We start from the raw sequence: 13886 nt of genomic DNA on the forward strand, positions 1-13886 counted from the left end.
TTGGTGGGAGGTGAGTTTACTTACATATAAGTCTGCGGCTCCGTAAAACCCATCCTGATACACCACACTGAGAGAGGAAGAAAATGCAGAGAAAGAGAGGAGGAGGAGGAGGAGGAGGAGGAGTGGGAAGGCATGGGGAGATAGAAGGAAGGGGGAGGAGGGGGGATGGTGTAGTGGAGGGGGTGCAAATGGAGTGGTGCACAGTCCCAAAACCAGAGTGGATGAAGGTCAACACAAAGCAAAAAGAAAAAAGGAAGAGAGAGAGAGAGAGAGAGAAAAAGAGATACAGTAGTTATTTCACACCCATGCAGCATGCAGAGGAAATACAACTCCATCTAAGCTCCACAACTGCGACCAAAAACATCCAGCACCGTTATGCATAACAATAGACTCATGGGGCTAATAGATAAAGTTCATTGACTAGAACTGAACTGAAATGAAACCATAAAGCGCTATTGTTCCCCAGCTACAAGAAAATCAAGGCAGTAAAGTCCACTTTTAATAGATCATTTGATGAGGAAATGGTGTATGAGAGGTGCAGCTTTTATTGGCTTTTTAAAGCCGTCGGTGGAGCAGAGATGGAGAGGGGATTTCCTGCAGCCCCCAATTTTATCTTATTTTGCTTAATTTGAATGTCATCATAGTAAGCAGCCATACGGCAATTAAGCAATCGATTCTGCTTTGGTCTGAATATTCTAGCAGTCACGACCCCATTAGCCAATCATCACAGCACAGCAACAACATGCACAGTACACATACCGAGAGGACAAAAAAAACACAGTAAACATGAAGAATTGTAGCAGATCTGTGAGCAGGGTGACTGCTAATGCATGATGACTGAATCTGCTGTGTGTGTGTGTGTGTTTATGCAAATCTACTGATGGCACTATCTGTGTGTTTATTCAAATGAACCTTCAATGGGTGCAATCCTATCAGCGTGTTATACTCCAGTGAATAGCTTGTGAACCGACTGACAATGTGCCAGTTGGACTGCTGAAGAGAGTGAAGTGTGAATAATGTTTGAGCATGAGAGCTGTATGAGCACAGCTGTATTAAACAGAGACCTGGTCAAATAGAATTTGGAAAAATGCTTCTGAAAATAGCTCTGACGAGGTGATGCTCAACAGATTTACTGATTTTACCTTAGATCTGCAAATAGATCTGGGACGGCTATGAAGCACGTGAAGTCGTTCGGTTTATCTTTCTTACCCAGGGTAGGCAGGGATGGCAGGCTGAGGCACAGCCGCCCGCACGGCGCTGTAGACGGGCCGGCCTCGGCCCCTGAGGTGGGCACCACGAAACGCTGCCGCTGCTGTGGTGGCTGCTGCTGCTGCTGAAGGGTAGGGGAACCCTGGGACTGGAGGAGGAGGAAGAGGAGAAAGAATAGAGGCAAGGAGGAGATGGGGAATAAAAAAATTTAAGGAAGGAGGTGGAAAAAAATGAAAGAAAGATGGGGTGACAGAAGATTTAGATGCAGGCAGGGAAAAGACAATGTGAATAGAAACAATAGGGAGCGGCCCGGGAAGAATGTAAGAAGAAAAGAAAGAGCAAAGAGAGAAGGGAATAATACAACTATAGCCTTCAGGGCTTGATATCAATAAAAAGTGTCTGACAGGAGAAATGCAGGGCAAGCAGTGCTTTCATATAAATTAAAGACTGGAATGTGACTCAAATTTAAAGCAGGCTGTGGAGACTGTGTTTAGTTCAGGTGAAGGAGGTGGAGAGTGGTCTTACCTGCGTAGAGCTCTGGTCCATACACGGCCCCCACCATAGGACTCAACTTCCACCCCGCTGACAGTCACAGAGAGATGGGGGGGGGGGGGGGGGGGTTCATTAATAAGGGCAGTTTACCAAGAGCATTAACTCCTACAGTATATGTCTACTGCACTTGAACATACTGTAGCATGCTGTTGTTATATATCCAAACTTCACTCCACCATCACTACAACAATCTCACATTAAAATAAATGATGTGCAAACATTCTAGCAACATCATACCTCATTATGTCTGCATGTTTACAATATAGTATGAGAAATAAAGAATCAGCCCGTCAGCTGTTAAGAAAGGTCCCCTGCTAATTTCAGACGGTATTCAAGCGGAGCCGTGTTTCTTTCAGCCTGCTTCTGCTGAGGCTGTTCAACAGAGTTCTACCTTGGTTTCATAAGACAGACTGACTGTGACTCACTCAAAACTACACTGGAAATTGTGATGGAAACAAACAGCATCACCAGTATGACCTGAGCAGATACAGCAGGTCAACAAATGGTCTAATTGCTTCATAATGGAACACAGAAACACACACACACACACACACACACACAAAATATATCTACAACACTGCAGCAGCAAGCGGGGCGGTTTTTGTGTTCCAGACTAAATTAACATTACAATTCATGTATTTTCACACATTATGAAGGTAATTTAACTTTTTTTTTTCAACGCACAGTTTTTTCAATTCACAGTATTTCAATTTTTACTGAAGTCATTCAAAGGTATCTGAAACCTACACAACACTGAAGTACATTTTTAAGTTAACATTCAAGTTGATGATAAAGAAAACTGCACTGCATTCACAAATGCAGGAATTCTATTAGCTTAAACTCATAACAGGTATTCACTGATAAATTGCTTCAGCTCCACAAGCTTCAACAAACAAACTGAATAAATACATTCTGCTTACTTCATCTAAAAATAGACCGGAGGGGACTGACGTCAGATTCTCAAAGCACACTCCTTCACTCTTATCTATATTTTGATTTGATAAAGCTGATGTGCTATTTTGTTACATAATCCTGTTATAGGAAGATGATTATTGTAAAGACACCTTTGTTGGTTTCATCCCTTGAAATTAGTCAACCTGCAAAATATTCTACTCTCAACTGTCGAATGAATCTGAAAAAAAAAGTAAAACTCAACTAAACTGAAATTGGTTCGCTGACGTCTTTACACAATGTGGTCTGCAACAGAGGTGAGAACGATAAAGTGTGGCTGCATTATGTATTTAACCCTGCCTACCACTGCCTCTCCCTGTGTACCCATGCTGTTTGCCTTATTAGTGTGTGTCAGTGTGGCTGTTACCATAAGGCAGTGTGCTGAGAGCCTCTCCGTTAGGGTAGGGGCTGACCATTTTCTTGTTAGTCATCACCCTGGCAGTGGCGTTATTCACCTGGGGATGGAGGAACAGGCGGTCAAAGACACAAACACAACAATTCAACAGAGGAAACTAAAATAGCACATAGACCCAAGACCAAGGCTTATTATATATGCATGTATGTGTGTGTGTGTGTGTGTATGTGTGTGTGTGTGTTTATTTTTACAGTGGAATTACATTTAAATTGCCTGCTGCTATGTGCTGGTATTATGCTTGTCTCCATTTTTTGTACATACTGGAGCATATCTGAGGTGGATAATATTATTTTCTGTGTAGATGTACTGTTACTGGTTCATTAAAAAGGAGAGTAGTGGTGTCATTTAGAGTTATGGCCCACTTACTTGTGTCAACATCTAGTTTACATTTTCTCCAATCATTCTAAAATTCATGCCCTATGTAATTAGTCTGTAACCTAACTTGTTTTTATTGTTACAAGGCACGCAGGTGGCCATGTTTGTGTGCAAAAGTGGGCGGGGGTTTTTGAGTCATCATGCAATTAAAAGCGAGTTGCCCAGTAAAGATTTGGTGATTCATTGTGGAGAGAGAGAGAGATATAAGGGCTGCCATGGGTGAAATTGGTTATATTGCTACTGTGCCTACACAGAGAGGCGGGGGTTGGGGCACAGCCTTTTTTTTTTTTTTTTTTTTCATTTTTGGCATGCACAGGTGTGGATTTTGTTTAGGTGTGTGTGTGTGCTGGCTGACATTTCAGTCTAATGCTTAGGCCTTTCAATCCAAGATGGCTGATAATCTCCTCTCTGAGCTTCAAAGGCTCACACTCCGGTCCCTTGATCTATCCTCATCTTCCTTTGATGGGCTTTAAGAGAAGGAGATTGTAGCTTTCTGTAATAACCCATACTGTCCAAGTGTGCATTTGAAGCCCTGCATCTGACTGTGTGGCAAGCTAAAGATTAATGACCTTTTGGTTGGATGAGGGGAGAGTGTGTGCATGTGTGACAAAGAAGAGACAGACTGAGGAATGAGGGTGCTTGTGTGCGCATACACGCTGCACTCTCATTTAGAAGACCATTAATGCCTCCACTGCCATTCGCGTTGCCTCTCAGAACATGACTCAGTGAATCATGTTCTTCATCTGCCGGGATTCATTCAAATGGAAATGAGGTTTACCTCATTTTTCTCTCATTGCAAATGACAAGGTCAGTAGCAAATGATTCAATTAGCCTAGCCTGGCTAGCTATCTGACGCAACTGTCCGCGGGTGTCTGAGTGGAGACATTTTGAAATGTAAATCAAGTTAATGAATCAAATTAATGTCAAATTGTTTGTATCACAGTGAAATTTTGTCCAGACTTGTGAGCAGGTTTATGTTGACTAGTAACAGTTGATGATAACAAAGGGTTTAGCCTATGCTAGCAGTGGGCAGTACGTGTGTGTGTGTGTGTACAGTATATATATCTGTGTTTGTGTCATGCGCAATTAATGAAATTGGGTTGACAGGAAGACATGCAAATCAACAGAGACCAATATGGAAGGCAAATCTCAAAGGGTTAATGATTAATAAAACCTTCAGCCTTTCTCATCCCACTTTTGCCCTCCCAATCCAGCCTGAACAACAGACCCGGACAAAATGAAGTCACATTTCCATATGAAACCAAACTTGTGGGGTTTACATACCTAAAAAGAAATATTCAAAAAAAAATATATATACAAAGGAGAGGGAGAGAAAGAGGGGGTGCAAAAACATTTGTTTGACAAAATTAATAATCATATAACACAGAAATTACACGCAGCCAAATATGGGCGCATCACATGACCAAGAGTGAGTAACAAACCAAAAAAAGTAAAAAATTCAGCCAATCAGCAAGCGTCGGATGCAGCATAGAGACCAATCAAAACAATCGCAGCACTCCCACATCAAACACATAAGAGACAAAGATGGGACGAGATAAGTTAAGAGGAAGGGATGCAGGTGAGAAGTAAAGAGACAGAGCCAGTCCATGTACAAAAACAGTAGAACATAAAGATGGAATGAAGAGAAAGAGAAAAAAAGGGAGAAAGTTTTACATGAGCAACACACACACACACAAAAAAAAAAACTAATAACAATTACTGTTTAAAACAAAAACATATATACCAAGGTGCATCATTCAAATAAAGCAATTAGATTTGGTGACCATTCTCCTGAAAATCTCATTATATGTGGTGGGTTGAGGAACAGAGCACCAAAGGATGGAGGGAACAGAGAGAGAGAAAGAAAGAAAGAAGGAAAGAGAGAGAGAGTGTGTGTGTGTGAGAGAGAGAGAGAGAGCAATCCTCATTCCCAAAAAAGGAGAGAAATAAAATGAACATGAGACACTATGCCAGGCATTAGAACTGTGTGTCACAAACTAAGACCAGTACACTATGACTATGACTACTACTACGACTACTAATACACAGACAATCCACTACAAGGAAACCAAACCAAAAAGAGGAAAACAAAATGGCAGCATAATAAGAGACCCAAAAAAACAGCAAGGTAAACCCCATATCGGTTTAGAGATGCATATGGTTACACAACACTGGCTGATTTGATAAGTTCTTCCTAAACACATTTTTTATTTTTACATAAATTAGCAAAAGATCCCCAATGAAAAGTTCCAGTTTCATTTAACAATACTGCAAATGAAGATAAAAACTGTTATTGCTAGTCTAGGTATGTACATTTGGTCAGTTTTTGTCTAAGAAGTCAAGTCCTTTAACTGTCTCATCCTAAATCTGCAGTCACATGAAATGTGTCCAATTGACTCGTATTTGTCAAACTATGCTAAAAGCAGACAGGCTCAATAAAAAATGAAGAAATTCAAAACCAGAGCGGCGTTATATTGCCCTGCAGCTCGGGGTCTGCATTCACTCAAAGCAAAATCGTAGGCAGCATAAGGGAGCAAAGCTTCATATCATTTCTGTTGATTTTTTTATTAATCAAGAAAATGAGTACTACATACATTAAGTCCAAATGGAGAATTAATCAGATGGATTGTGGATAGCTGTGTCATTGCATAGAGGAGGGTGATTACATTCGGTCATTCCCAGTGAGGTGTTAATGACATGGTGGAGGGTGGGGTGGGGTGGGGAGGGGAGAGGGGGGGGGGGGCAGGGGGGGGAAAAATATTACCGCTGAAAGATCCAATCTGTTGAAGGTGCTGTGTCCGTCTGTCTGTGTGCCTGTGATACTGTGCGTGTTGTAGCTAAATATAAAATACTAATATTGCAGCTTCACAATATACTGTAAATAATACAGTATATAGTACTAAATGCCCATTTCAGGGGTGGGGTGGGGAGGGGGATCAGTTCAGTGATAGATGTTTGTACACAACTTACCGTTGCCGTAGAAACAGCGAGTGGTTACCGTGGAGACTGACAACAACACAAAGAAGTCGTCAGGGAAACAGAAAAAATATAATAAATAAAGGAACAAATAATCCTAGTAACAAAAGAAACCTAAATGTCCCCCCCATCTTCCCCCAAAATAAAAAAACCTGATAGCAGCAGTGTTACAGCTCAGGACAGAATATAAGAGAAAGAAAGAAAGAAGGGAGGAAGGAAAGGGAGAGAGGATGCGAGCTCTCAATGCTTTAACAGAGCTCGGAGCATCATTACAACAATCAGACCAGTGACAGGAAGAGTATTCGGTGCTCTAGAGTACAAAAGACTTGATACAGGAGAATGGAGATATGGGGGCAACCTTGCCTTAACCCAAACACTAGCCTATTGAATGCACAGTGAAGGACTGGAACACCTCCAAGGAAAAGTCAGAAGAGCAGATACAAATGCACACCACCCTCCATCATAAGAGCAGAATAGCAAAAGGTTGGTTTAACGCTGTCTGGGTCTGTTACAGTCAAAAGGACAAGTGGAGGTATTTTGGTTAGATGTTACGAGAGAGGACTCATTCTGGTGTGGTTAAAGTTAGGCCACAAGGGAAGAGAGTGTATTTGGAAATTGGGCAGAATGGCTATAATTTCCAGTTTTTAACCAGTCACCACAAAAGAACATACTAAAGGCAATAGTCAAACGATGAAAGTAAGACAAAACAAACTAAATGATAAAAATGGAAACACAATAAGGCAGTCAGATAATGAAAAAAAAGAGAGTATTAGAGTTAGAAAAACAGCTGTAGTTTAATTTCAAATAAACACAAAATGACAGAAAAACAAACTTGACTGGCAACGAGAGAATGAAGGGGTAAAGGAGGAGAAAGAATGGAGCCGACACAGAAAGAAAGACAGAGGGTTGGAAAGGGCAAAGTACAAACTCTCTTTCCCCTTTTCTTTCAACCATCTCTACATTTTCACTCATGTACAGAAGCAAACACACACATGGATACTCGCACATTTCATTCATTGGATCTTTTCTGGGGCAAATCATGCAGTAACAGAAAGTTTCAGTAACAAAACAGGACCGGTCAAATCCAAAGCTGGGGGGGGGGGGGGGGGGGGGGGGGAGGGAGACTGGGACACAAGGAGCTGGTAAGCCTTCACCTCAGGCCGTCGCCAATCCGACAACTCACAATCAAGTTCTTATCAAATCTAACTTCCTCCAAATAGGAATAAAACTAGTGAATAAAATCCTCAAACAGGCTGATAATGTTTATGGGAATGGCTGCTATAACGTCCAGGCCGAAGTGAGCTGAAGGCCAACTGTGTCCCGCTGAGGAGAGCGTGGCGCCGCGGCAGCACTGGTTGGTGAGTGTGCATGGTCAAGCATGCACAACCACAGGCACGACTTCTTCTCATCCATTTCACCACACACATCCATGCAATGATGATCTGTTCTCACTAGCCGCCCCACCTTTGATGAGACTAAGGCATGCAGAGCTTCACCACTTGTGACAGCGCGCGTACACACACGCACACACACACACACATACACACCTCAGCTATTCTGCGCTGTTGTGTTCAAATGTCTGACTAAAACTCTGCGCTGCGGAGGAGCCGTCACTTTCCATAACACTCCGGTCACACAGATCTACCACAAACGCACAACTTTAGAGCAAGAGTTAGTGAATGGGAGTGTAAAGGGTTCGGCATGGTCTCTGTACCTATCCACGCACCCTCTCCTGTGGCCGTGTGCACACTGCCTGCACACACAGATGTGTATATTTCTAGGACAGCAGAAAGCTACCTAGAAGGTCTATGTAAAACTAATGTCGGTAAACGTGCAGATTCCTTTGTATAAAGCTGATTTTTTTGCACGGATTAAATTAAAAAAACACATGTAGACACCTTCATCTTGACAGTCTGGCTCCCATCTCCCATAGATGAAACAATGAAACTATCAATATTATAATTTAGCCAGCGTACATCTTCATGTTTTGCATATTTCCTTCAGTGGACACTCAAAACAAATGGAGAAACAGGTGGGGACCAGGCCACAATCATCAGAGCCATGTGGGATCTGCACACCAGCCGTAACTTCAGGATTTTGTGATCAAGGTTTGAGGCGAATGAGACCATGCAGGGACCCTAATCCACTCTCTGAACAGCCAGTAATTGCAGCATACTGTAAGAATACTGTAAGAATCACATATGTGACTTAATGGTTTTGGAGGGATTTTCAGTTGTTAGCTTTGTCCCCACAGTCGAATGACATTTATGAGTGTAGACTGTTTAAACTGTTACGTTAGGGCGTACAAACAGTCACAGACGCAGCCATGGATGGGTGGAGATGCACTGAGGTGTGTATGTTTGTGAGTGCATACTAAAGATACACACGGTCACACCTATATATAGGCCTATAGGACTCTATAGTCTATATATAGAATGAATGGTGATGAGATGAGTTCACAGAGAAGCAGGTAGAGACAAAGTGAATTGTAGTTGGGCCACTTACATGGATACATTGGAAGCGCACAGGAAACTGACTTCTTCAAAGCGCAGAGTTTTATTCCAGACAAAGAGAGGTACAGTATAACTTTAAGCACAACAATTCTCTATCTATTTCATATAGGCTACATACATGCACACTATGGGCAACTAAGCTACGAGTATAACTACTGACTAACAACCCATTGGCATGCACCAACAATAAGAAATGTCAGCACTGGAGTTACATACAGCATATGTTTATAAATCATTCAGTCAAAAATCATTCTAAAAAACGAAGAATTCAGCTATTCAGCCCTATTTTGCAATGAGCGCAAAAAGACTATGAGGCACTGATTTCATGCTAACTGAACAAGTAAAGGAAGTTAACAGTCCCATCACCAAAACTAACTTAACAAAACAGCTGTACAGAATAAACATGCAAGAAAAAACATCCAACTGTCTGTAGTACAGCCTCAGTTAGGCTTCCATATCAAAATACTAACCATGCACACTTAGGCTACATCAACTAAACTCATGCCAGTGGATAGCAGTGAACTGCAGAGTCACACACGATAAATATTAAATATTTAATAATATAGAACCATGGTACACAGTAGGCCTATATTTCAGAGTTTCTGAATTTTAAATATATGATTACTCTAATTATTTTTTGCTATCTTCATTTCCGATAACATAGTTCAACAAACTCTGAAATGATATGACCAATTAAAGGGATAGTTACTGCTGCAACATCTGTGAGACAGGAGAACTGCCAGATAGCATTGCCTCAAATAGAAATGTTCGGCCCCTTTCTCCTCAGTCGAAAGAATGCGTAAACACAAATCCATGATTTGTCCTGCGCCAGACTTTTGTCTCTTCAGGCCCATGCACCATAAACAGACAGAGAGAGAAACACTCTACAGACTCCTGCTGCTGGCCCACCATGCGGCTGATACATGACTCTCTACAGCCCGACACCACTACTCGAGTACATGCAGAGTGACAACTGAAAAAGAAAGACAAACGGCTCGCTGATTAATAAAAGTGACCGACATCATGCAAAACTTTGGGCAGAAACACAGAATCGGGTTAAAGCAATGCCAGGGACAACACAGGTCGTTGACTGATGCAGGTTAAATTGGCTCCATCAGTATCCATTCAGCTTGCTGATTGACTGAAGGTGGAGGTGGTGGAGAGAGTATGTTGCACCAGTGGATGCAGGTGGCTGTCTTTCATTCCTGACCACACTGCAGGAGAACTGAGAGTACAGAACTAAAAAAAGGGTCCAGCCAGCCTCATCCATCATGCAGGGACTGACTCTCACACACCCACCCACACACACACACACACATATACACCATAAGGAAATCACCACAGTAAGCCCATGCAGAAAACCTGGCTTACAGTGGCTTGGGTCAAGAGATCCAAAAATGGACAACCGGCTGATTGAAACCCCAATTAAAATAAAGAAGAAAAACTGCTTTTAAAAAAAAAAAATCAGCACATGCTTCAGTTAAAAACAAACACAATATTCAATCAAATCAAAATAAATTAACCTGAACGCACATTGACTTTACATTAAATCTCAAGCGTACAGCTCTTTGGTAAGAATCCAGACTTCCATAAAGTGAACATGCGTCAGTGTTGCTGTGATTCCCAGCATGCTACTGTTGCACCAGGAGCCATAAGCTTGTCACAACCACTTAGCCACAGCACCGGGAGAGAGGAACACAGAAGGATTTCTACACTAGGGAAGAAAATAAGAGCATCTGACAGCAATCTGCCATGCATCATCCTTTCACTGCGTTCCTCTCGTGCCCTCCGGTGCCGACTACACAGACATCATTCCAATTGTTGCAGAAAAAAAAATTGTAATATCAGTGTGGCTGCTAGTTGCACATCAGTGGAGGAAAAAAAAAAAAAAAAAGGTGAAGAGGCACAACAGCTTAATGTGAAAACAATGCTGCAGAGGAAAAGTACCCAGCATGCCTTATGTATTGTTCTTGCACCCCCAGTCATTCCCACCACAGAGACAACAAGAAAAAAAGGAGCAAACAAGTCGTTTTAAATTGAAAAATTAAACACATATTGCAGAGGACCAGGGAGGAGTGGGATACCAGTGGGCTGCATCAGAGCATATCACTAAAGGGAGGATGGGAGCTAGCTAGCAGTCAGTGATCAAGCAGAATTACGATGTGAGCACAGAAAGAAGACAGAAGAGAGGACGGAGAGAGAGAGAGACAGAGAGGAAAATTACCTCAATCTTACGACCTTCCACCAGTGTGCCGTGGAGCTTTTCCCTGGCTTTCTCTGCGTCTGCGCTGTTCTCAAATGTCACAAAGCCAAAACCCTGTGGTACACAGCAGAGGTTAAAGAGGTTGATGGTGATTGAGGGGCACATCATGAGGGATTGTGGAGAGCGAGAGGAGAATCTGTGAATTCGAGGCCAGTACAGCATTCTGACATTGTTTAATAGATGATGTAGTTGCAGAACAATTGATTCCCTCGTGTGGCGAGCTGGTACCGCGTCACAAAGCGTCACATTTACACAGGGAAATTATACATAGTGGGAATTTACCGTCAACACATGGGATGCAAAAATGGCACTTACCTTTGAACCCCTCTCATTGAAAATAATCTCTACATCCAGAATCTTCCCAAATTGCTGAAAATAAATATGAGGAAAGAAATTAGCAAACACATATAAGCAAAGAAAGCAATTACGTAACATCTTTGAGTTATTCTTGGTTTGGCTTTACTGCAAAATCAAAAGCTTCTGACACTGAAGTACAACTGCTTCGCACTAGGGGTCACTATTATACAAAAGACAACTTTCAACATGTCAGTGTGTTTCTTTCCATCCCTTTGCCTTGAACTCTGCTCTGTCCCCTTTTTTTTTTTTTTTTTTTTTTTAACGCTCACTTTGTCGCTCATGCTAACACACTGACACACATAGCCAACTGCCCCCTCAAGCATCGAGAGAACACCCATGAGTGTCTTTCCCTTTGTGCGAGTTGGACTCTTTTGTCTGTATCTACACCCCACCCCTACCTAGTGAGTTGGCCCCTCCGCGAAGAACCCGGGGTGTCTAGACTGATTTATTGATCCTGTTAAAAATGAGGCCCCACAACATTCCCAAACTTCTTACCCCAAACATCTGCCTGAGATCTGGGTCCCGGAAACGGAAGGGGATGTTTGAGACGTGGAGGCGTTTGGGGGTTCCTTTAGCCTCTGCGGAGTCTCCTGCAGAGCCTCCTGGTCCTACACCTCCTGTACCACACTGTACACCCGCCTCACCCTGGGACGTCTCCTCTGTCTTTCCCTGTGTTGCGCAAAGAGAAAAGAATACGTTTTATTCCACATATACCATTACCACTTACAACTCAATATCCTAGAAGAACCAGTTAACTAAACTACCAGTAAAGGCTTCATCACCACGCTGTGCTTACATTGTTGTTGTTGTTGGTGGTAGCAGTGGTGGCTCCATTAGCACCAGCCCCTACCTCTGCTGTACCTTGGCCCCCAGCACCAAACATGGCCGCAGGGCCAAACTCCGTCCCCGGTAGCCCGTTTTGAGGAGGGGGTGGAGGAGGGAACGCTGTAAAGGGTGGGGCCACCAAGCCCTCCTGTCCTCCTGTTGAATCCTGAGAGCCCTGCGGGAGCGGGGAGGGGCGAGGAGGGAGAGGAAAGAAGAGAAGGAGACAGCTTAGCATACATACTCAGTAAGCCTTTCACAGTGGCTGTAGCGTCCTGATGAAAGCAGAATGAAAGGGTTAAAATCCTGCCTATTTAATTTCTCTCTCTCCTTCACCACTCAGTCACTCTCCTATTCCCTCTCTGCCACACTCTCCCCCTCCCTCTACCTCCATATCTCTGACAGGCATGTGTTTTCAGTCAGCCGACCATGAAATATTTACAGCAAACACATCCATTATTAAGAGTCAGAAAATTCGATACACAGTTTGAGATACAAAGATGCTTATAGGATGGATGGACGGACACGCAGAAAAATAAATACTAACCGTGACATGTTAACCATGACGTATTTACAGCTACTGGTGTATTGTGTGAATACCTGTTCCTGGATTTTTGGATTTCGTTTAGAGGCCATCTATAATTCAGATTAAATGTGTATCAGCCGGGACGTTGTTGCCTCAGGTACTATTTTCTCTGCACTGTTACAACTGTATCAGCGGTGGTATCATCTACAGATTCTTTATAGCTGTGCTGCTGCTCCAGCCCATACTCCTTATCTTATATGTGTGTGTATATATGTGTGTGTGTGTGTGTGTGTGTGTATGTATGTGTGTGTATGTGTGTAGTGACTCTGCAATATTGCTTGCTTTAATCATTTCACCCACACTGAAGGACATCTTGGACTAAGTTTCACAAAATCCATTTCCAGTAAAGAGAGAGAGAGAAAAAGAAAGGGTGAGACAATGGATGGACAAGGAGATGCAGGATGAGTGGAGAAGCTGAAAGAGAAAGAAGGAGGCCAGTGCGTGTGGGGGGGGGGGGTCAGGGCTGCTTCTTCCACACCAGGCCAAGCAGGATGACACACAGCATCCAACACCATTAACCACTGGCCTGGTCTCTGCCATGGGCTGGATCTGGGCTGGGTGACGCCTAGAGACACCAAGTCTCCAGACAGCCTTTTTAATTAGACGGAGTAACTAAGATGCGTTGCCGCAAAGCAAATGAGCTCTGTCCCTCTCCCTCTCCCTGTCTCTCTAATCCTATAGCTTGACTGCTCACTGTTCTTCTGCATTGACAGCCACGCTGGCTGTTAACAGCCAGCTGAGGCTTGAATGCCCATCTGCAAGACAGACGGCTTCTGGGGCCTGGGCCCAACTAGGCATCAGAGATGGCTGCGTAATCCAAAAACAGGACAGAAAAATCTGTGAGATTCGTCCTCTGCCACTCTCATT

General features: G+C 43.0%; 1 protein-coding gene across 6 annotated transcripts in view; it reads right to left on the reverse strand.

Moving 5' to 3' along the window:
- LOC121884827 (RNA binding protein fox-1 homolog 2-like) overlaps window positions 1-13886 on the reverse strand; it is a 41361-nt gene that overhangs the window by 4282 nt on the left and 23193 nt on the right. For 3 of the 6 annotated variants that reach the window (XM_042393846.1, XM_042393849.1, XM_042393852.1), the window contains 8 exons: window positions 12408-12611; window positions 12107-12280; window positions 11570-11623; window positions 11216-11308; window positions 3080-3167; window positions 1735-1791; window positions 1210-1357; window positions 25-67 (listed from right to left, as the gene is read on the reverse strand). In XM_042393846.1, coding sequence (XP_042249780.1) covers window positions 25-67; window positions 1210-1357; window positions 1735-1791; window positions 3080-3167; window positions 11216-11308; window positions 11570-11623; window positions 12107-12280; window positions 12408-12611 — 861 coding nt within the window. The remainder of the gene's footprint in view (window positions 1-24; window positions 68-1209; window positions 1358-1734; window positions 1792-3079; window positions 3168-11215; window positions 11309-11569; window positions 11624-12106; window positions 12281-12407; window positions 12612-13886) is intronic. The other 3 variants (XM_042393847.1, XM_042393851.1, XM_042393848.1) reach the window with 2 other exon arrangements.

The sequence above is a fragment of the Thunnus maccoyii genome, chromosome 18, assembly GCF_910596095.1.
Source record: "Thunnus maccoyii chromosome 18, fThuMac1.1, whole genome shotgun sequence".
NCBI classification, from domain to species: domain Eukaryota; kingdom Metazoa; phylum Chordata; class Actinopteri; order Scombriformes; family Scombridae; genus Thunnus; species Thunnus maccoyii.